We start from the raw sequence: 27207 nt of genomic DNA, 5'->3' as shown, positions 1-27207 counted from the left end.
ATCGCTGCAGTCGTTAATGAACGTTTTAAATAAACTAAAATAAATTTACGATCAAACTCTGATAAAAAAATTTTTGAAAACAATTAAGCCAAAGAACCTAATCACAAAATTCTGTCAATAATGTAAGAAGCGTCCCCGATTTCTGCAGCGAAAAAAATATTCCTTATGCATGTAACAATCAATCGTAAGGACTTCTCCTAGTTCTGTTTGCGTCTACTATTAGTAGAACTAAATGTTACTAAACTTTGACGCTTTTGATTAGGAGCATCATGTCGATGACAACAACGATCTTGACCATGGCCACGAGGGTGAGAATTAATTCTAAGGCCATCGTGCCTTTGCTAGTGGTAAACCAATACACACAAAGGCAAACCGCTCATCTACATACACGCGACCATTTTGGGTGTACGATAGCAGGAATTGCTTGAAATTTGCTTGTCGAGCAAAATCAATATCATACTGTCATGCTTTTTTTAAAAAAAGAAAACCTATTCTTTGACAAACAGGTCACCTAAACAATATAATATTGTAGTGAGAACACGGACGATTTCTGTGCCAAATCATAGGCCATACATTGTTCTGTAAAATGGCGCGTCTCTTCGTACGACCGACATAGGACAAAGCTAGCGGACTAATGTAAACATATGTTGGAAATTTCTAGCCCCAGAGCTTTCGCTGGGCCACCATTTGGTTGACGTTTCCGCATGAGCATTGTGTATCTCCAATGTTTAACATGTACTTCATTTGTGTTCCTAAGGTTCATAAATAAATAGGTTATGGTTAAGCAATCACGGGGACTTTTTTGTTATGACAACATTTGTTTAAGCCCTTTCTAAATTTTCCGCCCGCTTCTATTTAGAGAATAAGTAAAAAAAAAAAAAAAAACATTAGAAAAGCGGGTGGTCGGGCGATATGAACAAGCAAGTTTTCATCTTTTTCCATTTTACAGGACTCGATCTTATGGGGCTCAGTCACTTTTCAGATTTCAAAAAACAACTGTGGATATACCGCACACGGAACAATTATTGATAGCAACCTGGCAGCCTAGTTTTACTAGGCTGTGTTATGATGCTTCAAGCGTGATTCAGCAATGGCCTAATGGGTTTTACTTGTTTACTGTCGCTATTAAGAACTGTACAACTTATAGACGGTAGGAATTCCTCGAATATATGAGGCGAAATTAGAGCAGATACTCATTTCAAATCGTCGTATAAAAAATATCCTTCTGACTAACATCGATGCAATAAAATGACTCTACATTACAAAAGAAGGACACTTTATAAATAAAGGTCTAAAGGTATAAATAAACCTGCAGGTAAAATACTCGCAATTTTATTTCGCGACAAATTCCAAAATACTACTAACAAACCGTACTCGTTCGTGGCAAGGATCTACGTGGCAGTTTGATCGTATAAAAGGGGCATATTACAATCACAATGGACAGCCTTAACGGGGGAATAATTTATCGCAGGATATTTTGTTCATAATTAGCTCTGTATCACTCGCTGAAGAGTTGCCCATACTCTACCTGCAGGGTGAGAGTCGGCTATTGCTGTTTGTAACGCAACGTATACTTTATATTCGTAAATTTTTTTTTGTTTATCAGTTCCTCTACGTGTGCGGTTGGCTTATTTCAACAGTTTTCAGAAAAGATGTCAACAGTACTTCGCCTATGTCAGATTAACGTTACTCGGGAGCGATTCGACCCTCATCTAGCTAAGCAGACATTACTACTCGAAACTGAACAGGTAAGTAGCTTTAAACAACACGCATGCCAGAGTTTCGTTATCGGAAGTTAAAGTTAAGTCGTCAAAATGCGCTCAACCATGATCATAACAAATATGATCTATAATTATCTACTGTAGATTGGCCAGTAAACACATTTGAATACTCCAACAAGGATCCGCGTAATCGGATAATAACGCTGTTAGCGAACTTTGAGAAGGGGTGCACGTTCATCCGCGTTCTAAAATAAGCTACCGCGTAATATCATTTCCGAAATAGATATTAAATTAGAAAGGAGAAGTCGTGCTAAATGCATACGTTTAGTTAATAAAAATACAAATTGAAAGCCAATTATTTACGTGAGTATAATGTTGCTCAACGATAAACGACACCTATATTTCGATACATTGGCCTCATGCTGGAAAGGCTATTTCCCAGGTGCATAAAGACTCACGTGAGGCCACACGTGTCGGTTTTTTATTATTAGAACCTACTTTTCCTAGTATTCAGTTTTATCTTCACGGAAAACCGGCTCATATCAGGTAAATTTGATTTCTCACGCGTCACTCTGATTCCTTGTTCCAAGTTATGCTGTATTACCTTTCCTTTATGTCAGCTGCGTGGGACCTATAATTAGTCCATATAGCAGTTGAAGACAGCAGAGGAAGAGGTAACCGTGCAGCTGGCAGAGAAGAGAGCCGCTTTAGTAGCACATATAAAGATTCGTTCCAAAAAAGACCTTGAGATGAATTCCAACATGGCCGTACAAAGCCAACCATTTACTAAGACCGTTACTATAAGAGTTTTATCTATTTTTGTATTTTTTCGAGCTTCGGCTCAGTTTGCCGTGCACTGAATTAATGGTGACCATCTTTGCAAATTGATAATTACAGGTTTCAGAGCAGCTTCGTGAGATAAGAAAACAAGCGACATGGTTTATCCAGAAGCGACGAAGAGTCGAGAATAAACTTCGGGCAAGTGTGTATCTCAGTTGAACTTTTAGCATTATTAAATATGTCGGTTTTCATGAGCTTAAGGACTGCTGAAGATATTTAAAACAAATTATATATGTTGGCTGTGCACTGCCTATATTTCTTGCCAATATTTACAATATACAAAGAGAATCTTTCTTTCGTTTACGAATTGATACACAGATCACTCGAGCTATCCAACCCAGCAAATAGCCTTATTATCCGTAACTAATAAGACACTGATAAGATGTTTGATTTTTTAGCAAGCAGAAATTGAGGTCACGAAGGAAGGAGTTCGGAATGCGCGGGCGAATAAACAGCTCGAGGAAAAGCAGCAAAAGAAGGCTGAACGTGAAGGCTTTCTTAGAGCCGAAGCTCACTCAAGCGGTGAGATGCCAGCAAAGATGATTGATGATATCGCAATTTTTCATTCGCGACTTCAAAGAAAGCTGGAACTAGAAATAAGATTTTTTATTTTCCTGCACAGCATACTCGCAGACAAGGCTATGCACACCGCTGAGAAAGCTACGCGGTCCGAGGTGTGGCGTTTGATCGTGCAGAGGCAAGCCGCACTCGAAGACAAGGTTTGCCTGTAACTGTTGATAACTTTATATATATATATATATATGTACAATTGTATATATCTTTTCGTTTAAAGTGAGCTTCCAAGTAAGGCTTATAAAGTAGGACATGGACTGTGTTTCCTACATATACTGTCGATGTATTTCATTAACAAGATTTTTTTTTTATAAAACAGGTCCAAAGCTCTGAACGTAATTGGTGAATGTAAAACCGTATGTCTACAATTAGAAAAAGAGAAATTCGAAAAACTTAAACAAGAGGCTCTGTTGCTAAAGAAGAAAACATTTCTTGGGGTAAGTGTCGCTAAGGGTTGGTTTACATGAAGACCTACCTGTACACTTCTACGCACAAACCTATTGTTTAGCGGGCTTAAGCGAGTAAAATGTTTTCCTTGTTAATGCCCTTTTCTCCAATTTCAGCAAGAAATTAATTTACTATGTAAATAATAAATTAATTCCTTGTCATAATCCTTTGAATCTATAAACCAGTTTACCTATTCCTTGTTGCCAAAAACGTAAAGATTTGATGGTGAAAAACTCGTCCCTTCCGTTTTCTTCACTCTTAAATGTATGGTTATTAACTTCATTTGCAATTAATCAAAAAAAAAAATAATTATCCATAAGAACGGAGCCTAGAGACCATCCACTGACCATGTGCGGCCTGGCATTGTTGTAGAGCAAGATAGCTTCGTCTTGTTTATTAAGCTATTTTTTGTTAGATAGCTACGTTTATTTGACGTAATTGGGTCGTATACGGATGCTTTTTGACTGTCTTGTACTACGCGAGCATTTCTCAGTGTATAAGATCCCTCTAATTCTATTACATGCAAACAATTGTCTTGTTAAGGTTAGGATCTACTTCATGCTACTTCATGATCCTTCATGGTCGGGCGAAGGCGTATTTCCGAGAACCGTCTATTCCTTTCTCTATCTCATATTGACATGCACGCACCACATTCTATCGCCAGTAACAATGCTGACTAGAAACCTGTCATTGTGACTGCGTATTGCCGTCAAGTGGATCTTCACCCAGTTTATAGGGAACGCCAACTCCAGTAAATCCATAGACCTAAAGTGTCTCCAGATGGTTCTATGACTGCAGCTCCTTTTCTTGCCCAATTTACGATCCGTCTGCTCGCCGTTTTTATTCAAGGATGCGCTCAGTCTGTCCTTATCGATCTTAGATGGTTGAGGCGGGGTAGATGATCATTCAGCTTTGCAAACCAGTGTTGAGTAGTCTTCTTAGTGTACACGATAATATTATCGGTGCACTCCTTTTCACCTGGCCTTTCTTAAGGTAAAACTCAAGGTAAAAAAGTTATTACACAAAAACTATGATGGATCTACAGATGACAAAGAGAACATTTTCGATTAATTTATAGAAGCAAACGAACAGTGAAATAAAAAAAACATTAATAAATAAATTGAAAGTACCTGTGTTCCAAGCTAATAATTGTTGTGTAGGTATAGAATGTAATTCTGATATAACGGTCAGACTTTACTGAATGATAGCAGTATACTTTTTTTTCTATTTTCTTTCCTTAAACCGCATCCTGGATTTGAGAAAATATATTCAGCGGCACATTTTTAACTGTTTTACAAAAGCAAACCTAACTACAGAATTATAGTTACAATTTAAAGCAGGAGAGAAGTTTGAAAGACGGAGGCTCATAGAGCTTGCTGTTTCTGGTAGGGGAGGTGTATCAAGAGCGCCCAAATTCCAAATATCGGTTTATAAAAACGCGTTCGTATTGATTTAACAGGAAGATAGCACGAACAACTTAATTATCTACTACAGATTAGAAAAACGTAATTTATACATCGTTCCACCTTATGCATCTGGATCGCTTGTCTGTAACGAGCATTTATATTTCTTTCTTCAGCTAGACTTCTTTGAATATGGATTTCACTTAGACATCATTACCACTCTTTGACAAACTTTCACTATTAGGAAACTTCGTTTGAATTATAATATTTCGAATATAGTCGTGTTTTCGTATTTCTATCACTTGTCCGGAGTGTTCCGTAAAATTAAAAAAAAAAACACGGTTAAAGGTGCCCTACGAAGCAGTTTATTATTTGTTTGTTTTATTGGTTAAAATTTAACGGAAGCTGTAACGTTCGGCTAAACCTTCGCTCAAATTAGTAGTAGTAGTAGTAGTAGTAGTAGTAGTAATAGTTTAAATATCACAAATTTTATAAATTTGCTACTTCAACAGAGCAAACTTCGGCAGGATCAATATAAACGAGGTGAGCTTAGATAACTTCCCTTAACGACATCAACCCCAGTTTACTTCGTCTAAACCCGGCCAGTTGTAAAGAACCGACCTTGCCAGACTTAGCTCAGCCTTAACGGAATGACTTTCTAATGGCGTAGCGTAATTTCGCTGTTGTTCAAAGCTTTTTTCTATATTTGCCTTCATCGCTATCGCACAAGGGGTACAATAATTGTTGCGCTGATGAGGGTAGAACTCGAGGGGAGAATATGGAAAATTAAATTTCTAATGCAACCTTCTTTCACCAAGTGTAATATAGTTCGTTGATAAGTTCTACATAAAAGAGCTACATGAGTGGCAACCGTCTGATATTAGACCATACCTATACATAAAGGATACGCTTAGTTCCGATTGTTTGGTAATCGTTCGATTTTTGTTTTACATTAAATGGTATAAAGTGCCTCAGGTATGAGATTTAAGCGAAAGCTGATATACTTGCGTCAACATAATAAAAATTCATACGATTTACTTCTAATATTGTCTACTGGCTTTTTCTTTCTTGTCGTTCGCTTACTGTTCTTATTCCTTACCAAGGCTGTCTATTTTTGCATACAGGGAGATGCCTTTGCATTTACCGCCTCATTAGAGACCACGGCAGAAATATACTTCGTCCTACGAACCACAGGTGTGAATGTGGGGCACGCGCACTGGAAGCTTTTATCTGGATGATAAACTTCAGTACAAATTGTAATAAACAGATTAGAAATAGAGTAGCGTTAACTAGTGATGCAGGCTAGGACTAAGGTCACCTAAAATCATGTAGGTCAGCTTTCCTCTGTATCGACTAAAAACATGTCCTTCCACACCGGGGACGATTATATCCGCAGACTCCATTGGGATTACAAGTTCCGGCGTTGTTGAGCTACTTGGCTTACAAAAGAGATTGATTTGCAGTTCTGGATTCGATCTATTGCGAGGACAGATAAACAGAAATGCTCCGTTACTGTCGGGCATCACTATTCAGTTGAAAGAGTTTAGCTTGCAGAAGAAATCGCACGTCCACATCTAAAATCTGCTCCTACCAGAAAGGATTGTTCGGTATTTACTTCATTTGTCCGACAAACAGCTGTATGTTTGAATGTGACGATGTTGATACTGTGGAGCCTGTGTATTCGAGGTTTACCGTAGACACTATAATCCTTGATGATAATCAAGATGAATCTCTATAGTGATGGAACTGTCTGTTAAAGATCATTAAGTGTTATCAACCTACATTCCTGCCGTCCCGATGGCCTACATTATTCACAGGTACCGAGCCGGAGGCACTGTTTGGGTTGAACACTCCTTAGTTATGTTCTCTCAATAGCAGCTCCTAGTTTCAAATATACAGATCGTGCACCACGACGGTTCAAAATGGCATTTTCAAAATTCTAAATAAAGACAAGCAATAATTTATTGTGACTACTTGATACGATTTTGTTTGTTCACGTCGGTAACTTGACCGATTTTTTTTTCCATAAAGACGCAAGTTAATACATTTACGCATACCTGCACTTGAAGTTATCTTCCTCTATAGTCAATTTGATGAGATCACGAAAATGAGCTGGTAGACGACCGTTATTTCGTCGGACTAACTCATTGTTAACACGACTTCGCTGCTGTGACTTCAGATAGATCTTTCGGTGTCACGCCCGCAAGCAAGCAAAGAGACGTTAATACGTCCACAGCGATACAAAAAAGACTTTCAGACGATTACCCTTTGAGATTCTTCCAAAAAGTACGGGTTTCTCTAAATAAAAGTTTTTTCGAAATACTACTATCAGTATCTAGCGACATCTGTCGAGTTTTGCATTCGGTTGCCCTAATTTCCCCTTTAGTCTAAGACCATGAATTATGATTAGAAGTCATTTGTTTATGTCTTAGTCGTTCTTTTATCGACATATAGAAACTTTTATGTTTCGAACACATAGAGGCTGGACATAAGCAACCCACCGGGTCTAAAAACATATGTTATAATTAGTGCGATGTGGCCAAGAGACTAAAACGTTATCGTATTTAATATTATGATTATAGAAAAAAATATTTTGAGTGCACACGAATTATTTGGCGAAATTTTGATCGCTCCGATACTGTAATTAGGGATGAAGATATTCAATATTTATTATTCGACTAGTGTTTTGTTTTGGCATTACTCTCTGTGTTGAGATGATGCTGAATCTGACTCTGTGACAATGCCACATGCCCAAAATTCCAGTTGTCCGCATTAAAACAACTCCTATCATATCTTACGTCTGGACTCCCCTTCTGGGCGATGTGCGGACGATTGTACCTTTTTCCCTAAGTCCTCCCTTGCACCGATACAATGTCGTCTATAGTGATTTATCGCTAGGGTTTTGGCTGTTGTTGACGAATTTGTATCCTTTTCTTGAAACTCAGATCCTTCGATGTAACCCTTGCTGTATGTAATCCTTCTCGCGTCTCAACAGCGATTAGCCTGAAAATACGTCAGCCATCCCCTAGCATGGGTTGCTTCTGCTGTGTTCCTCCGGGCCTGTTACCCATGACAAGCTACCCAAGACATTGCGCACTGATCTTAAGTCCACTATAACGATATGACGTTGCTCAGAGAAGCAGATGTCAAAGTCAAGTAACTGTTCCTGCTATAATGCTTGACGTCTTGTATTTCGTTCACCGTATCGCCATGAGGGGTTTCAGTTTGCGACAATGTGCACTCATCAGCAGGATTCAGTATTTTTTTGAAACATATAATTGAAATACATATAATTAGCAGACATGGTAAACATAGCCAAAGCTTCAACTTCTCTATTATTTTTTATATTATTAAATTTCACACGATGATTTAAAGGATCGAAATGGATCACCGGGCCGTAAAAGACGTCCACTTTGTAGCCAGTCTCTCTGAACCGAGTGTCCAGATAAGCGATATTTTCATCCGATGCGCAATCGAAATGCGCACGCAACATAAACATTTTTTTAGCCGAACCCTCAAAAAACGTATATCCACGCTCTATGAGCTGTGATTCTTCGTAATCAACCGTCGATTCTGCTGGGACGTAAGAAAATCATAGTTTATGAATACGGTTTGCTCATATTGTATCCGGTAGAACAAAAACAGCATTACCCAAACCCTATATGAACAATAAAAGCTTGGGGGTGCAAAAATTTGGCGACCGGTTCCAAATCACCTGTTTCAACAATGGCTTTTCAGCGACGTCAGTGAAAGGATGAAGCGTCTCGCTGGCAACTCTTCTGTCTAACACAGCACAGGATATTACCGTGCTGTTCCCTGGAAACGACTAATTCATCTAAACGGATATCTGTGACGAAAACTCAAGGGATTCTCAAGTCTTCAGCAAACTAGAACTACACACAATCATCAACGGAGCTCAGAACACACAGACAAATTTCTCGGGTTAGCCGCTATTCGGGAATTGGCCTACAAAACGGTTTCTGGTGTAGCTTGTTCCACATCGTGCGTTGATATGATTCACGATAGTGGACACTACTACGATACCGATATGTGACTATTGGTAGTGAGCGAATGACTTGGAATAGCTCCGATCAGACACACCTCTTAGGGTCACAATGGCAGTGGTAGTCGAAAAGAGCTGCGAAGGACTCCACTCAGTGTGTCTTTAATAGAAATTGCCTATATATTTCTCTGTATTTAGTCTGTACTGTGCATAGATTAAGGGTCAGCTCTTGTTGAAGACAGCTTAGTTCAGGCTACTTCGAAGGATAGGGTCCTCCCTACCTGTCGCTGGCGGTCCCAATCCTGCGGCTTCTACAGGCTGACTCAAATAATTACAGAAAATACGCCTTACGAATGCTCTAATCCGAACAGAAGCAACGCTAAACACCCAGTTTTTTTTATGCAGTGCGGCGTCTCAGTTCAGTGACCCGGCGTATAGTTTAGCCTACTATGCGGCCCCTGAGTCAAAGGGGACTGCATCCTATATGGCAAATGTACATGTTGCAGCTCTGTTTCGATTAGCAAGCTCGGTTTCATTTTTTCCCTTTGCCCGAAATTACAAATTGTCTTCAAACATGGATATCTCTCACTCAGTCTATTAGTCGACTCTTAATAATACTTCTCTATCGGTTCATCTGTGAAAAATTTGCCAAAATCATGCCAATATAGAATAACGTTAGAACGTTATTGAGAGACCGTTCTGGAATAATAATCGTAGTCGTAATAGACAGCTTAGTGTAGAGGTCTTTGCGAAAAGAATTGTACCGGTTTTCGTAATAAAACTCCGATTTCGAAATAGAAAGCGTGTCGCTTTCGAAAAAATTCATCATTTTGTGCAGGTAAACCCTTCTTCACACTACAAAACAGGTCTGATTTTCTGAAAAGTGCAGCTAAATGAAAGAGGAGAACGTTATAAGATTACTTCGGGAGGTCCTTCTTTTGGCCTTAGCCGCCAACATCGCTAAGCATATAGGCGGACCGAAGGATGAACTGTTAACGATAAAAAATCTTTTTCGACAAGAAAAACAAACAGACAAACAAACCAACAACAGCCTGTTTCTTTCATGAACGCATTACTTATTAGTCATTTAAAGTATTAGCACAAACTTGCCAGTATATATGTATCCAAGTCGATTTTCTCTACGCTCTCATTTCTATTTGTGCTATGTCACTTTCGAAACAACTTGAAGAAAACGGCCATTTCATAATCGCTTCGAACATAAAAATCAAGTCAATCATTTCTACCGAGAGTAGACAAATTACTAAAAACCGAGCTGGCATTGGTTGCTTGCCTACGGAACCGAACTTGTACATCTATTTCGTAAACTATCTGTCTGCCACAGTTAGACATAAAGAACACACGATTAAGTGAATTTTACTTATTATTGTTTAAGTATTTATTTAATTATTAACAGATACTACTAGTAATAGGCAAATTATGGTGAGATTATTCAATAATATCGTATCCATATTCTCTGCTCATATGATGTAATCGGCACTGTGGTGTTTTTTCTCCTCACCCATGGTTTCTATCTCTCTCGCTCGCTCGCTCGCTCTCTCTCGATTACGTTCTATTCCTTTCTCTCTTTCTCTCTCACTCGCTTTCTCTCTGTTCTTTTCGGCTTCCTTACGTTTTCTTTGTTTATGACCGCTCGTGTCCAAATGTCTCTCATCATTTTCATGTATATATTTATCTATCATGTATATGTAACGGTTTACATTCGCTTCATTTTGTGTATCTATATGTGTGTGTGTATGTGTGTGTGCGCGAATATTTGTGCAGCATTGCCCCTGTGTGAGCTGGTCGGTCACGTGTTCCGAGTCTGTGGTGTATGTAGACCATGACATGTTTTTCTGTGTGTCTTTGAGTTGGCGTTGCAAATTACTATTTCATTTTAAGAGTAATACATGGGTGCAATTCCAAGATCTTCCGTTGTCATCTGGCCTCTGTTCTCTATTATTCTGTCAGAGAAGTACTGAACAATGACCAGGTTCCTTTTGATTCGTCTGTTTCGTGATGTGCATGATCGATGTCGGGGTATTTTCCAATAGTTATCATTTGTTGTTTTGGCTTGTTGTTTTAGATGGTGCTCGATGCCGTTATTTGGTAAAGATTATGTCTTGCTAGATAAATTCTCTGTTGTCGCTGCTATTACATTAGTCGTGTTGTGTTTTCATTGATCAAGAATCATGTTGGCCAGCAAACGTGCTTAGTCTTCGATTTTCGTTATCTGAGCGTTATTTTTTGTCCGTGCAGGTTTCCTTTTCTACATCTACCTTACTTATCTTTCATCCGGTTTTCAATCACGTTTCTTTTCTGCCTCTGTTACTTACTTATTCCCGTAGTCTCAGAACTTTCGACGTCAGTCCCACTATAAGCTGAACGCGCTGTTGTAGCACGTGACCTGAGAAAAAGACTGCTTCGTATGATTACACACGTTAACAGACGGTGGTGTATCTTATCACGCACGATGCTGTGTTTGATATTTTGGTTCCACCTGGTGTTCCGTGTCCCTTGTGCTTCGACGTCTGAGCAGTCCCGAACAATTTTTCATGGCGAAATATGCACGGGTTCGACCTAACGCATGGTTTTCGCCCAGCCTTTTTGCTACGTTTGGAACATTAGTTGGTAAGGAACCTTCAAGGAATAATGCGATGTATCGTGTTGACTAATGTTTAGGTTGAAGATCAAAGGTCGAGAAAAATCACGGGGCAATTGGCTGGATTATCTTTTTTTTTATTATACTATATTTTTTATTATCAAGCTCTTCTAAACACTCAACCCTGCGAGTGTTTCTCTATATCCGTTCATTTTTAATTACATTACTGTTGTTCTCTTACTACAGAATCATAAGACTAGAATTATATCGACAACCCTAGCAGTATCCGAGATCAATAGAAAAGTAGCCCGACAAAAATGTTACTGAACAGGAGCAGTTCGACGAAGCCTTGACTGTCTTTCAGCTGTAAAAATAACATCCGTAATTTGGACGTCCATAATAAGGACTGAAGTAAAAACGATCCTCTGAGGTGTGTGTCATGATTAATTAGAACAATACGAATTTGTCCTGCCTACAGCTTTCAGTGGATCCTTGAGCGATTCACCTGCTCAGCAACGTAAACCCATTTTAAAGCCCCTTCGTGCGTGGTCACGCCCAAAAGTTGCTGAGAAGTTTCGGATTCCTTGCTTGCAAAATAGAAACCGGCACAAGGAAGAACTGCAGTGTGCGGCTGCTATCCAATGACACGCTATTGGAATTAGGCGGAATCTGGCGTTGGGAATGTACATCTAACAATGAGCGCACAAAGCGGAGCAGCGTGTTGGCTACGCTAGCGACATGACCTACTATCGCAGCTAATAGACCCACTGTTCCGCATACTTTAGAGTCCCTGGCGCTTCAATGCTTTCCCTTGGGCTGGCAACCCTTAACTTTAAAGTAGAGCGTAGTTCGCATAGATAACTTGACCTCTCGCAGCCCACATAACAAGCATCTGGCGATAAGTTGTTGGATGCAACGGCATTGGCTAAAAACGGTCACTTGGTTCAGCTACAGCGTGTGCCCGTTAACACTACCTTTAATTCGCCACCTTATAATAACTGACCACTTTAGGCCATGCTTTAGCAGGCATATTGATCCGCCAAACGCCGGCGCTTGTACAATAGGTCTCGTTCTTATATTCTGGTACGTTTTCTATATTTATCCCACAAAATAGCAATTGGCAAATGATTTCCTCGAAATTGCGACAATTGTACAGCAATGCTCTTCTCTGATAATTCTATTTATATTTCAATACACAGTTGAAGTGGGCGTCGTTTCTCGCCTTAGGTTTCAACGTTGACACTTTTTTCGCCAGATGATCTCGTCGGTGTATTACATCTCCGTTTGCTCTGAAAAACTTTCTCACCACAGTTTGTTTGTTTTTTTTTTTCTTGTTTACGTAATTGCCACTTTACGATTTGACGCTTTTGTTGGCGTCAGGCAGCGCTCAATTACTCATGCTTCTGGTGTATCAGCTTTCATTTTCGCATCGTCTAAAATTGATCACTCAGGGTATCGGAAAATAGACAATTATTGACAAAATGTTTAGCTTCCATTCCTAGCTATTGATGTGTATTATTGTCACAGTTATATCTTCATTTCATCATCGTACTGATGATTTTTATCGTCTACTTAGTCCATCGTTGAAGCTTTTTCTGTGCATGAATACTTTTGATCCGCCCATCTACGTGTACAATGTGTCATATCCCAAAAAACCGCCGATCGATTTTCTGATTCTGTGTATTTCTGCCCATGTTGTTTTGTCCACATTTCCAATCATCGATACATCATCAGCGTCGATTACTGTGTACCCGTAAAGCTGGAGGACATTATTACTAATCCCTTATAGGTTGTAGCCTTCCCGTCAAACGCGTGACATCTTAACAGATGCTGCGGCGTTGTCAACTCGGCAGGTCATATTGATTTTACAAAGCCTTCGTTAATATCCATCGGTCATCAGGATCGTTCAATTCTCTTGTATAGCTAACAATAAAAAAGTCAAAAAATCTCACCTCGCACACAACAACATCGTAACAAAGGTCACCGGACGCCTCTAATGATTCCACCACAAATCCCCCCCATTCGCTTCCCAATGATTATATTTCACGATGTGTTTATCTGTCATACAATCAATCACCGGTGAAAATAAAGCACACCACCATCCAACTTAACTATATTATTACAACGATCTAAGTTTTTTTCATAATTATTGTCATCTCCAGTACTCCCGGGTAGCCTTGACGAGTTTTAAATCTTAAGTCAAAGGGCTGCCATCAGATCGCTTCCGCGCCTTAGCTCCTACCGGCTATTGCTGATACATTTATTTTCCAAGCAGGCGTCGTTCACATGAAACCGCTTTATACCGCGCGTTTCTGTTTTATTTTGTGGAGAAGAAATGTGTTCCTGCAACAATCATGTCTTTCTTCCATGTAGCTGTACATTTTTCGGATACTTTTCATGTGTAAACGAATCTATCTATCATTTCTGCCGGTATTAATTGGCATGCCCTTTCATTTGTCCCTATATATGTCTGATCGCTCTCTCGCGCGCTCGCTCTTCATAAGACAATAACAATCTAGTAGAGATTTAAAGTTTTAATAATAGCAATAATAATGGGCCTAGTTATCGTTAAGACTCTAGTTTTTTCGCCTTACTGTCTCGTTCCCCGCCATATTTATCGATGCTCACCTTGGCTTTATCTGGCTATTTCGATTCGCGCGCGTGCAGGTTCGCGCTTCCTCGGGATTTCTGCCCCTTACGCTCCTCCTGTCGATTATTTCTGTGCTATTTCCCCCCCCCTCCCCCCAGTTCCGCATGTTCCGCGATTTTTCCTCTAATGCGTTCCTCAATTTCGGGATGGCATCGTCTTCTTTAATCCTGTTATCGCCTCAGCTACTCTCAACCGACCCGCTCTTTATTATCATGATATAACATATTATCAAGCTATAGCTGGTGTAACGGTGTCTTTAGCGAAACCATTCAACAGGACCTTTATAATATGATTATGACTAAGGTCAGGGAAATTGGCTTTATCTATTTTCCTTCTGCCGCTTTAACTCATGTCTCTATTGATAATTATTCGTCTAATAACCGCTCATAAACTGCACAGCGACAGGCGTTGGGGCAATCCACCTCTTACGTGTTCGAGACAAGCAAACACGGGAAGACAGCCTTACATTGCAAACTCGCGAAGACACACGACGGGAGAACAAGAGCCTGCCGGTCTGAGAGAAACACGCGGATTAACGTACGGCGGCCAACATGACTTGTCGCACAGTGAGCTTCCTATTGACCTTTAAAGGGGTCATCAAGTCGATCAAGTAGCTGTCAATCGGAGGTCAATGCGAGGACGTCCAAAGCTCAGCAAAGTTCATCGAAGTACATTCTTGCTATCTTTCTTATTTAAGTATAATTATTACTGTTATATTTTAGCGTTTCATTATTATTTATGATAATAGTTTCGGTAATAGTAATAGTATTTATTATATTACTGTTATTATTCTCATAATGTTCCCTTCTTCTTCTTCGTTATTAATATTATTATTAGGGTTAGTAATATTTTTAAATAGTATCTACAACCCAACATCAACAAGGAGTACGAAAATAATTGCGATACCTGTGCCTAACTCCACCAAAGACCTCAAGGAGACGCTGGCTAGGTTAATTTCCAGTTACATATTATTATATATTAATAGTAATAATATATTATGGTAACTATTATTTAATAAATATTAGTATCGTTATCGTAGTGGTGTTTTTTTTTTAATTAATATTGCCTACCTAAAGGTTGATTCGATTCCGCGCAGTCGCGTCTAGCCACTCGAGGCAACCTCTTTTAGCGAACTTCATATCCACTCGATGACCCGACCGGGCTTGGAATCGCACCCAACCATCAGTTTTACTACACAGGAGAAATAAAGGGTAATAGCAGGTGGTCTAGTAGCCATTCCAGTGGTAAAAGCGGTCATTTTTAACTCCCGTTTCAGTAGCCTCTACTTTTGTTCTCAGTTACATGTCGATCGCCTGGAAGAGGCCTCTGGAGACACCAAAAGCGATTTTCGACGGGCAGTTGACCCCGTACCGTTTACAGCTGTGGCTTCGGACTCATCTGCTGTTACTAGGTTCTGCGTATAGAATAAGTTATCACTCCAATTTTCTTAAACATGTCTTTCTTCATGGTAGTGAATGTGATGCTATGTTAGAGCGGCTGTCCTATGTACTACGAGTTTCTTCTCCTCGCTGCCACTGCACGGCGACACTTTCACTAATTTCCTCTTCAACTCTATTTGTTCCACTTACAATATTAGTTTATATATATATAATAACATCATGGTTAATATTATCGCACTGCAGCCTGGTTTGCCATCAGCGGATGTGCACATGGGTAATTCTGGCAGCGGAAAACACATTTGAAGGCAACGAAATCGACATATTGTATTTAACGCCTACTTATGACCGATGGCAGATCTTTGATTCCGTCACGCGCAAAAGAGCACACCATGCCAGTCGCAGGCGAGTGGGTGGTCCAGCAATCGGTCCGCAGGACGGGATGAGGTCGGGACCACAACACAGGTTATCTATGCTCAGGTAAACCCCTGGCTGAAAAAAATTTACATTTGTAACGAGGCAGGCGCACGAATGGCCAGTCCTAGTTCTAAAAAGGTCGGTCCATTGTTGAAGCCGGTTTCGCGTTATGACCTGACTGATTGTGCCAAGGATATTTTATGCCAAGCTAGCAACCTACTGCAAGACTAAGGATAGAAAAACTAATAATTGATAAGCGAAAATACACGAAAAGTTAAACAAAATTTGTTTTTGAATATGTTACAATATCTACAGTGCCTTCGCATTTATAGAAAAATACAAACAAATCTGCACATCGCCGCTGTGTGGATCGAAATCGTCTCGAAATTTTACCCTCACCGACTTTACCTTGAGTCGGTAAGGGAAAAATTCTCCTTGCCTTAACATTATGATCGGTACACACTGATCTATCAGACAGCCATGCCTGACCCGATCAAGTCGAGACCACAACACAGGTTATAAATATTATTGTAAATTATGTTATTTATTATTTTCGTTGCTCGCATAAAGCGGAGGCGGTCGGCTGTGGCGTGATGCACGGCCGACGCAAGCATACGATCAATCGTTTGAGAAATGTTTAGACAAGAAACGTTTGTTTAGCTTCAGAACAGCGCGTACTAGAATACAAAACGTTTCGTATCGCCTACCTCTTATTGAATCTTTAGTTACTCACAGACACACTTCTGTTATTTAAGATACAATTTTTTTTTTTAATTCTGAATCGTATATTCATGTTTCTGTTATTAGCCGTATCGAAACAAGTACAGCCATCTCTTGTTTCTATGGTCATCGAATCTGGGGTTTCCTGCTGCTCTATTTTTTTCACAAAATGTACACGCACAAAGTGCCAACTTGCTAATTATATGTCGTACTGAATGAAAACTATTGCTTCCAGACCGAGATAAATATACAGGTGAGTTGTAGAAGAAGCGATGGTACTATCAATTGTGTCTTAAGATGGCTTAAGATGTTTCAACCCCCCCCCCCCCCCCTTTCACCAAATATAGAATTGTCAGAGAATAGCATGTCATTGATTCATGTTGTTCGATGACGACTGGTCTTTAGGGCAGCAGCGGTACGCCCAAGTACCTTCTCAGCACAACAATGTTAAACTGAATGCGACTTCAGTGAATCATGACTGGCATCGCATACATCTCACTCTGTCATCTTCTACTCAAGCTACCATGAAGCTACTGAGTAAATTAACGGAATTTAACTATTGATGGTCCTCTGTCATAATCTTCCGCTCTAGCTCGACATGCCTTTCGCCTTTTTCAGCTGAATAATAATCAACTGATGAGTTCAGTGCTGTTTTCGTCTGTCAATTAGGGTGATCTTCGCGGAAGTCTAGCGTGGGATAATACGACGCAAGAAGCCCAAAAAAAAACACAGAAAAATCCATTCGGTCAAAATAATTTTCTCCTACGTAATGAATAGGAGTCTAGATGTCGCAAAACACTTATTTTTGCGTAGTCGCTTTACCGCACTGCTGTAATCCAAAGTGATCGCCATTAGTTACCATACTTACATACAATTTAGCGAAATATAGGGAAGTTTCCTCTAGCATAGTCTTCAGGGAGGTCAGCTGAAATCCTTGAAGAACTTCTATCTATGATGTACAATATAGCGTTTATCTGGATTCAGTACGCTTGTCGCTGTAATTCAAATCGAAGTGTCTTACTCGTCAACAGCAATCAAACTCGTTTGATTACAGGATATCGTTGAAAAACTACGACAGATAGTGGTGGCGTCGCTAAAAAACATCGAATTTTGATGCCTCGTCCACTCGCTGCAAGGCGCTCAGATGCAAGCTTCGTATTTCGCGTTTTCCCGTCATAATCAATCATACAATAGTAAAACGAAGGTCATAATGATTCTTGAAAAGTAGTTGTTTAGTCGTGCCACGTTGATAGTCTAGTAAATTTAATTCGTCATCATTATCTCATGTCTATGTTATTCTCGCAGTCTGGAGCTTATACGTAGTAGTACCTCTGGTACTATTATATATATATATAATAGTACTACTAATATATTTTCGAGGTATGTTCTCCTGTACATTTCTGCATATCTCGGCCGATCAAGATCCGGCATTTCGGAATAACAATGAATGGGGTTTCATTTTTATGTATTTTTGTAATATCTGCGGCAAATAAAAGGCGCGAAAGCACAGACCTACGTCGTATGAAGGAATAAATAGGTACATATTGTACATTGATTACTAAGAACCACTTCCGCCAGTTAGGCTAGGTTCGTCCTGGCGTCTAGGACTATGAAAAATAGCCAGCAGTAACTTAACTTTGATTTCCGACAGCTTCACAATAGTTTATTTCTTATTAAAAACCAGCCACGTAACGTAATTGAGATCGCAATATAACGTGTCATGTTAACAAAGGGAGAGCAGTGAACACAGGTTAAGATGGACGTCCGACAAAATGAAATTTAAAGTTAAATTCTTATCAAAGCAGTTCGAAAGGCATATGAGTAAAGGACCACAACAAACAGAACCATTCATAGTATATTCAAGGAATTGTATTGGTCCAATGTATATTTGCTGAGGGGTAGCACTCCGTTAGATCCACATGAATGAATGTCAATTTCACGGACAGCTATTGTATCCGGCCAATCTTCTTTGGGCACATGTTTCAATACACAATAAACGGCTCAATTTCTATCTAGGTAAATTCCTAAAACTCGGGCAGTATTGCATCAGGCTTAGTTGATGTTAAAATTGAAGATATAGGTTGTCCTAGGTAGGTCTTGATCGTAAAGAATAAGCATGACACAGCCATTTCTGGAATATGCCGTTACAAGCAAATTTAAATTCAGATAATCCATTGGAACGGTCGAGTGCCACCTAGTGATCTAATAGCCTTTGATAAGAGAAGTAGTTTCAATAAGCCACAAAATTGGCCAGTCTAACGTGACTCTTTTTTGAGCTAACAGGATGCGCTCAGTTACCGATGTGGCCTTCTTAGCAAAAGTCCGTCCTAGCTACTAACCATCCTTAGGAGACAACGCAGCTAATCGTCACAATTCAATCACTGCAATCAGTAATTTATATAGAAAATTTTATAGTATACCTACATGTCTGTTTGTGCCGTGGCATAAATAACCATAAAGACTAGGAAAAATTAAGGGCTATTCTATCATCAGTAAGAAGCGTACCGTTCTGATATTAATTTCTGTCAATCTTCATGACACCATACCCGTGATATCATTCGAGTGTGTAAGTGTGTATATATATATATATATGTATAATTTTTTCCTATTTTGTAACTCTCTTCTGATTCATTGTTATTTATAATATTTCTTATTGGATCATTCAGATATCTTCATTTTTCTCGTTATTATTTCCGGTAGTTGTAGAATTGTAATCATGATCCTTAAATATATCGGTGTTTAATAATATATATATATTGATATATAATCATTCTACTAAATCGTCTACTTCTTTGGTTTTTGCTACTGAATTGCTATCACAAGAGAGGTGCCGCTGGACCACTTGTGCCTTTGGGGCTTCTTATTTTTCTTTCCGTGTCCTGTAGTTTTAATACAACACTCCCACGTGCACGCTGTAATTATACCACATGATGAAGTCCATGACATGGCTCCGCGCGGGAAGGAGCTGGTGAAGTAAAATCCCCGGTGGGCGCGGCCTGGGCCGGCCGAAATGTGGCCAACGGCTGTAGAGTTAGTTCGAGCATGTATAATCATTTTTTGCCCCGCCCACTTCCTTTATTTCTCATTTTTTTTATTTGGGTCTCTGTGTTCCCTAGTGCCTTACACGTTATCAGCTCATGTATGTTTCTTTTAATTGGGTTTGTATGTGTGATTTTGCTGTCTCTACGAGAGGGTACGATCTATAATAAATTTCCAGGTGCGTGTGACTCTTTCATATATATATATATACATATATATATATATATATATATATATATATATATATTCCTCTACTGTACTATTTTGTTGTCTATTACTTGTGTTATCTGCACCATTTTGCATGACATTTTGAATCGCGTCGCTCGTACGTGGTTTCTGCTAATGCTGAGTCTCCCTAAATGAGAACGGCAACCCGATAAAGCTCCTGTCATTTAAGCTGATTTATCTGTTTTCAGTCGTTCAAAATAGCCCGCCCGCTTTCAGCATTTTCAAAAACTAACCGCGCTTGTTCGTGACGTATGATATTCTGCCTGTCGATGTGTGCACATTTTAAAGTGATGTTACGTATCTCTGTACCGGTGTGTCCGTGCCTATACGCCCCTTTTTATGTTGCAAGTTTGTGAGCCCACATGTTATATAATACAATTCAATCTACAGTTCAGTCAGGTCATCACTTGCCAATTAGTCGCGTCACAGAAGAACCATCATGTCTGTCCACCCGTTACCCACCTGCCAACATTCATTAACCTGCCAGTTTATCACCCCTATTTCTAACATAATATGAGTTCCTGACTAATCAGATATCAGTCTTGTTCGTGTTGTCGTACTACGCACTAATATATAGTGATTATTATATCAGTAGCGGTTAACATTTATCTATGTATTCATCTGCTGTTATTTCTAGATAATTTATTATAATCGTCTCTCCCAATGAACTATTGTTCTTTTTTCTCACAGTTTATTCGTATACATTCGTCTATTATAAACTAGCCACAGTTATATGTTCATTTTATTATTATGTTATCGTTCTAATTATCGTCATCACCATCATCGCACTGTGATCCTATAGCACGTATTGGCTAACGTACACGTTGATGATGACGTGCCTTCTTACGAATTCTTGTTTTCACCCGACCACCCACCCACCCACCCATTACATTCGCTTTTCTATCTCGCTTGATCCAATCAACTGCTTCAATTCCTACGATAAAGAACAGAGATTTTTCTAGCACACCCTTCCATCTATTTGCCCTGTCTTAACGGCAATCGTTCGACGGTTCACAGGAAGGCTCGAAGCGACAGCCAGCCGTAGAACGATAAGCCAAAGCTCAGCTGTGTTAGAACACTACTACTACTACTCTGATCACGGCAGTTACATTACGCTACGGTCTGATTCCTGCAATTACGTTTCTTCACCATTACTACGAGCTGCTGATGCTTTCCATCACGTGCCTCATCGTGTATATATATATATATATATATATGCTGCTGTTCTCAACTTGGGTTCCTGTTTTCCCCATGTTTTTTTATTTTGCTTCGTATCTTCTGTGGGATGATTAAGAAAAAAACATACCGCTGCTGGTACTATTACTACATGATTAGTAAAACAATATATGTGTATATAACGTCCGCTACTCCGACATGTAGATGATTGGTTGATGCTCGTTTTGTGCCGTTTTCTTCTCTCCTTGCCACACAACGGCTCTATATATGCATGTATATAGTCATTCATCGAACGCTCGATCGTCTCCTTTACAAACCGCCATTGCAGGCGTGAATCTCGGGCATACCTTCGACAGACACACGAAAACACGAAACCGCGAACGATTTCGCTGTCTGCTTAGTGCTTTACGATCTGCAATCCAATTCTGTTCAGCCACTTCTGACTCGTCCTTATCATCAAGATCATAATCACCATTGTCAATTACTGTCTATGTCATCTACCAGTTACTTCTTACACTTCCTTCTCGTATAATTAGCTACGATCAACCCTCAGCTCTGTGTCCATAGCGTCCTCATTATAACAATAATCATGTTTGAGTATCATTATTCCATCGTCTTAATTGTATCTAATAATAATTATTGCATCGAGTTTCGCATCAGTCACCCATTTTCCAGGTTTCTTCCATCGTCTATATATATATATATATATATATCATCGTGACCTTACCGACGTTTTGAGGCTAGAATGTTGGCCCTCTGTGTGGTAGTTTGACTTCCTCTGAAGTTCTTTTCTTACCAGCATTTCCGTCATCATACTACTACTACTATGATGAACTGAACCAATCACCGTCATTACTAGCAGTTCGACCATAACCAATAGTGTACATTTATCATACGATGCCATTAGAATTAAAACCGTAATATTTTCATTGTTGTTAGTGGGTTTAGTAGGGTTGTCAGCTAAATGATTGAATTTATTCGTTCGAACGAAAGGGCTACTGCAGCTAACGCTAGCGAGGCGTAAGCACCCGAGTTTCCGTAATTTCTATTTAACGTAGTTAGTTTTTCATCATTATTCTGTCACAATCGATTTAAAAGTTGATTTTAATGAGTAATTTCGAAGTGGCGAACGAACGGTTGGTGGCGACCCCCAACGGCGAGGTTTCCTCGATCGGTAGTGTGTGCACATACGTTGATAAAGGTTTTCAGATTGATAGACAGCTCAAGGCGTCGCCACATGTCTGGTCGGGCGTAATCGTGGACCTTTTCCATGGCCACTTGATGCCATAATTCTATCATTGTGACTCGTGACGTCGACAATGTTTGTCGCGGTCATGTCGCCAACTTGGATACACTTCGTCTACCTTAGAGAGCCATGTTGCAGCCCCTTTAGTGACCACTCCGAATTGAGTTTGACACCCTAACTAACTGGCTGCATTGACAAGCATTAAGCCCCTTTCTTTCTTTTTCCGTAGCACTGCGGAGAGCACGCGTTGCCTGCATACTGCACGTAGCGTGTTGGCAAGCTGGGCATTGCAAAACCGCAGAATGCTATTATGTCGTTTATTTTATAGTTCTAGCTCACCTTATAATTGACTACAAGCTTTAGACATTTTTATTATGGTGAAGTTTCCATTGTCCACGCGCTATGGTGGCATGCCATGATCAAAAAGCGGCATTTGTAAACTTTCACTTAATTTCTTTTAACAACGCCCTATGGGTCCCTGTTTTACGTGTTTTGGTGGCTTAATGGCACAAGTTGCCTACTAGCCGGTCTCCAAGTATATAGATCTCATCAGCGTTACAATTCTTGTTACTATTATGATTATTAATTGATTGTAAATACTACCTTCAGGCGACAGTTTATACTCTCGGGTCATTGTTTTTCTGCTAAAGAAAAGTCTTTTCACATCGTTAATTTTACCTTTTCGGGTCATAATTTGCTTCTTCCTTCGGCATTGTCCACCGCCTTTATTTCTGTAATCCATGTTCCTTTTTTGTATGTCACCTTTCTGTGCGGCTCTCTATCGATCTGTCGACTCGGTCCGTTCGTTATTAATAACTTTAGTTGCAAGGTAAGTTCGTACGACTTTTTCTACTTCGATTCAATCGAAAATCGCGTCTACTTTAAGTAATCATAGCTATTGGTGTTCGTTGTAGCCTTTATATCGCATATTTGTCCTGTTTTGTATCAAATGTTTACAGTTTGTCCTGCTCGATAATGCGGCGGATACCGTTTCTATCGTTCAGTTTAATAAGTGTGGTAACTGCTGTGTTGCTTTCCGCCTTTACTTATCGATTTACTTTTTCGTCAATAAAGTTACGGAAGTAGTGGGACATTCTTTTTCCCTGTTTACCCTTCGAAAATTTCGTCGTTTCCATGCCGTACTCTTTCCTCTTTTTAGCATAGTATTTATGCCGCTAACGGTAGACTTCAATATTCTACTGTACTTTCCATTTACTTGTCGTTCTGAGACGCAACTCCTAATCGGCTGCAAATTTTATCAGGTTCATCCTTTGTTTGTTTCCTGCTCCGACACCTCACTGCATCTCCTCAATCGTCGTCGTCGTCGTCTTCATGCGTTTTCTGTTCGAGACGGGTTCCCGCACCAGTGTTCCTCCACATTCGACGCCGTGACGTCAACACAAGGATTGTCATGTGTTTACTGTTAAAAGTCGTTCTATTTGTTATTACTCGCACGGTTTCGCTTTATGTCTATAAACATAGTAGCAGCGCACTACAGCGTAGTTTCAATGGGAATTATAAGAAAGAATAGCTCTAGCTTACACTAAGTATATATGTACGCATGTAACTCTTATTATCAACATGTCACATCGCTGTGACAAGGTACTTAGGACCCGGACAATCGCAGGGCGCAATCGTTGTCAATTTTTTCTTCCTTGTTTCGTTTCAATTTTTCCTCGCTTTATTTTCTTTTACTTGTATTTCGCTCCACCGGTCTGCATCAGCTGATCAATGCAATGTCTAGCCCATGAAAGCTGATTATAACGCGAGTGATGTAAGCATGGCAGATCGTCTATTTACGCATAACGTTATACTCATTCGATAGTAAGTAACAATACATTTCGTAGCGCTACATGATAATAGATGAATAGAAAAAACCTTTCATGTAGCGCCTCCTATAGAGACGGAGATCGCCAAAATGTATGCACGCACAGACACACGCAATGGAGTCGATATTTCCCTCTCTCGGTGATAAACCATACTACAGTATATTCTTATTATTGTTATGGCACAATGGCGTGGCTTCGCACGGTTATTCCGGTTACTATTACGATAGATATCTTTCACATGTCGGATTTGACCAAATTCAATAGTGTCAAATACAAGAGATCATCGAAGAAGCGTCATCTATAGGGACTACGCACATATGATGTCCCGCCGATAAAACAACACAGTAACCTTGAAATTAGGAAAATTCAAATGTAACAGAGAAAAAATCGTCTGCAACATTGTGTATACTAGAATTCTCTCTTGTGTTTTTTCTGCGAGCACTTTCCCCAACTCCCGATACCGCAAATTGGAAGCGAGTGAGCCACAGTGGGACATAGGTTACGATTTTAGTGAGATTATAAAAAAAATAAGCTACAGGGTACAAGTTTCCGCAATCGAAGTTTCACCGAACAGTTGAGCGCACCCTCGAAATATATGTACAATTCAACAATACAAGATTTATTACTCTCATCAACACTTTGGTCCTATTCAAACACCTGGCAACTCAAATCATGTCAAGGAAGTTCTAGTTTATGCCTTCTAAAAAAATTTTAACAAACTCTATGAGTATTCACAAGTTACACTCATAGTACGCTCAATTTATCAGTATATCGTTGTTCTTCCGTAATTTTTCTACGACTTGCCTCCTTAAACATGTTACACAATCTCTCGATTACTAATTGATGCTCTCTCTGTATAGCGTATGTGTCGTTATACATATACAGGTATTTGTATAGAGCATGAAATGGTACACGTATGATTGGGTCAAACGAAGCGCCCCGGAGTCCATCGTCCCACCAGTCGTCCGCCCTTCAGCCCTCGCCGAATCGAGAGGGTCGAAGGGGCAAAAGGACGTTAAGGCAAATTAAACCCCTGGCAGAACGGTAAAAGCATGAGTCCAATTGTGGGTGTGAAAGTGCGAAATAGCAGCGAATGAATACGATTTAATCAATCAAATATTATTGCACTAGCCGGCACGTATTAATATAATAGTAGTATATATATATATATATATAATTTTTTTTGCGGGATGGCAATGGTAATGGCCTGGAGAATGCTGAACGGCCGCTTAAACATTGGCCTAAGATCTTTTTTTCTTCTGCTTAGGCTCGTTGCTCGATGCATTTTATTGGCCATTGTTCCTCAAAGGATAGTATCAGCGTCGTTGTGTCATAGGTGTAATGAGCTGCACGTCATGCCTTGATTTATCTGCTTTTACGTATCTAAGTTGATCTTTATACGATTCCAATTCCGGTCCTAGTAGTTGTTTTCGACCTGTTGCCGTCAGACAGATAAGATGATTCTAGGGACGATAATTCGGCGTCCACCCAATACGGCACACGATCTCTGAGGTGACCCGTTGGTGAATTCGCGTCTTGACGGCCCCACTTGACCATGACGCGTGCCGCTCGTGGTATGGACACATACCTGCTACGGAAATCTTGCCCATAACTCCCTCGCCTGTTGTTGTCGTCGTCGTATAGCCTCCATTTTATCTCAACCAGACACGCTGCTCGCATCGGCCCATTGTTTTTGCTGATCCACTTACTCATACGTGTATAATCGTGGTTGTATGTTAATGACGTTTTTTTTTTATACTTAGTAGTAGCCTCGCCATCATTTCTAGCGTCATTGGTTGACTATCACTGATCAATGTTGCGTTTTTTTTTTTTTATCTCGCTATCGCAAGACGTGCGCTCAGCTTATCGTTTATGTCTGGCTGAAATTCATTGTCGCTTCCACTGTGGACACGATTCCCGACAGGATCCTGAGTAGTTAGTTGTTTTTCCGTTGCAGTTAGATCTGGCCGTTTCTGCCGAACTTAATTTTTACTCCTGGTATCGTTATTGTTTGCAGTAATCATAGCAGTAGTTGCTTCTAGTTCGTTTAGTTGCAATCGTTTGTTCTGTTCTGTAAAACTGCTGATAGACCCGCAAATTTACCTTTCTGTCCTTCCTTATATCCTTCCTTATTAATTCCCTCACTCCCTTGGTTTGTTTCGATTTTGCTATCCCGATGTATGTCCTGCCGGGTCAGCGAGCCACGTTAGGTGGGGCGATTGGGAGGGGGATCTAGTTGTCTGCGCGAGCGAGGCGTTCATCGCCGCACCCTCTGGTCGTCAGGCGTCCTGCGCCGCTGTGACGAACTCTACTTCTCTCGTACTGGCTATTTTTCGTTCCCTTTGGCTGCTTTGCGTTGGTCTGCCACAGCCGCCTCTGCCATCAATTTACTTCGTCGTCGTTATACGCCATTATCAGCAAGCAGGCGGGAGACTGGTTGCATTGTCGTCTGATAACTGTGCGTCATCTTTGCGTTGCGTTGCTGGTTTCTTTTTTGTTGCCTTCTTTCGCTTTGAGTTGTCAGTTGGCCAGCAAGCGGCGCGGGTTGCCTGGCGTCCTCGTCTGTCCTGGTCTCCTAGTGCTAATCGCTGGCCCTGCTCCCGGAGTCCCTGGCTTGCAGCCAAACTGATACCGGCTTGACACTACTAGTGCAATGCCGGCGTCAGCTCGATCCTTGCCCGCCAGGCGGCTGAATCGTTCCGCCTGGCAGTTGGGCTGGGTGGCTCCGGGGTTAGGGCCTGCGAGCTCGGCGGTCTGTTTTCGGCTTCCACTAGAGTGTGACTAGGCTAGTACTTGAGCCCTAGCGGAATGCCGACGCAGCCACACGAGCTATGCTTAGAAGCCGGGTATGAAGCTAAGCCCGAATGAGCCCAGAATGACGATGAGAATGGTGAGACAGATGAGAATCATGATCTTTTT

General features: G+C 40.3%; 1 protein-coding gene and 1 long non-coding RNA gene across 6 annotated transcripts in view; one reads left to right on the top strand and one right to left on the bottom strand.

Moving 5' to 3' along the window:
- Positions 1-14724, top strand: part of LOC147752701 (uncharacterized) — a 16502-nt gene extending 1778 nt beyond the window's left edge. Inside the window, exons 2-7 of one of the 2 annotated variants that reach the window (XR_015313389.1) lie at positions 1641-1748; positions 2619-2703; positions 2960-3083; positions 3184-3280; positions 3454-3571; positions 14636-14724. This is a non-coding gene — a long non-coding RNA (uncharacterized LOC147752701). Of the gene's footprint in view, positions 1-1640; positions 1749-2618; positions 2704-2959; positions 3281-3453; positions 3572-14635 lie in introns of those variants that run through there. The other variant, XR_015313390.1, reaches the window with a different exon arrangement.
- The window catches only part of Syx1A (Syntaxin 1A), a 39356-nt gene continuing 22504 nt past the window's right edge, over positions 10356-27207 (bottom strand). For all 4 annotated transcript variants that reach the window (XM_022843736.2, XM_022843741.2, XM_022843738.2 and 1 more), the window contains one exon: positions 10356-27207. In XM_022843736.2, coding sequence (XP_022699471.1) covers positions 27124-27207 — 84 coding nt within the window. In that variant the 3' untranslated portion in view covers positions 10356-27123.

The sequence above is a fragment of the Varroa jacobsoni genome, unplaced genomic scaffold, assembly GCF_002532875.2.
Source record: "Varroa jacobsoni isolate VJ856 unplaced genomic scaffold, vjacob_1.0 scaffold_1071, whole genome shotgun sequence".
Classification (NCBI taxonomy): domain Eukaryota; kingdom Metazoa; phylum Arthropoda; class Arachnida; order Mesostigmata; family Varroidae; genus Varroa; species Varroa jacobsoni.
The sequence above is the reverse complement of the archived record's forward strand: the minus strand, read 5'-3'. Positions and strand labels throughout refer to the sequence as shown.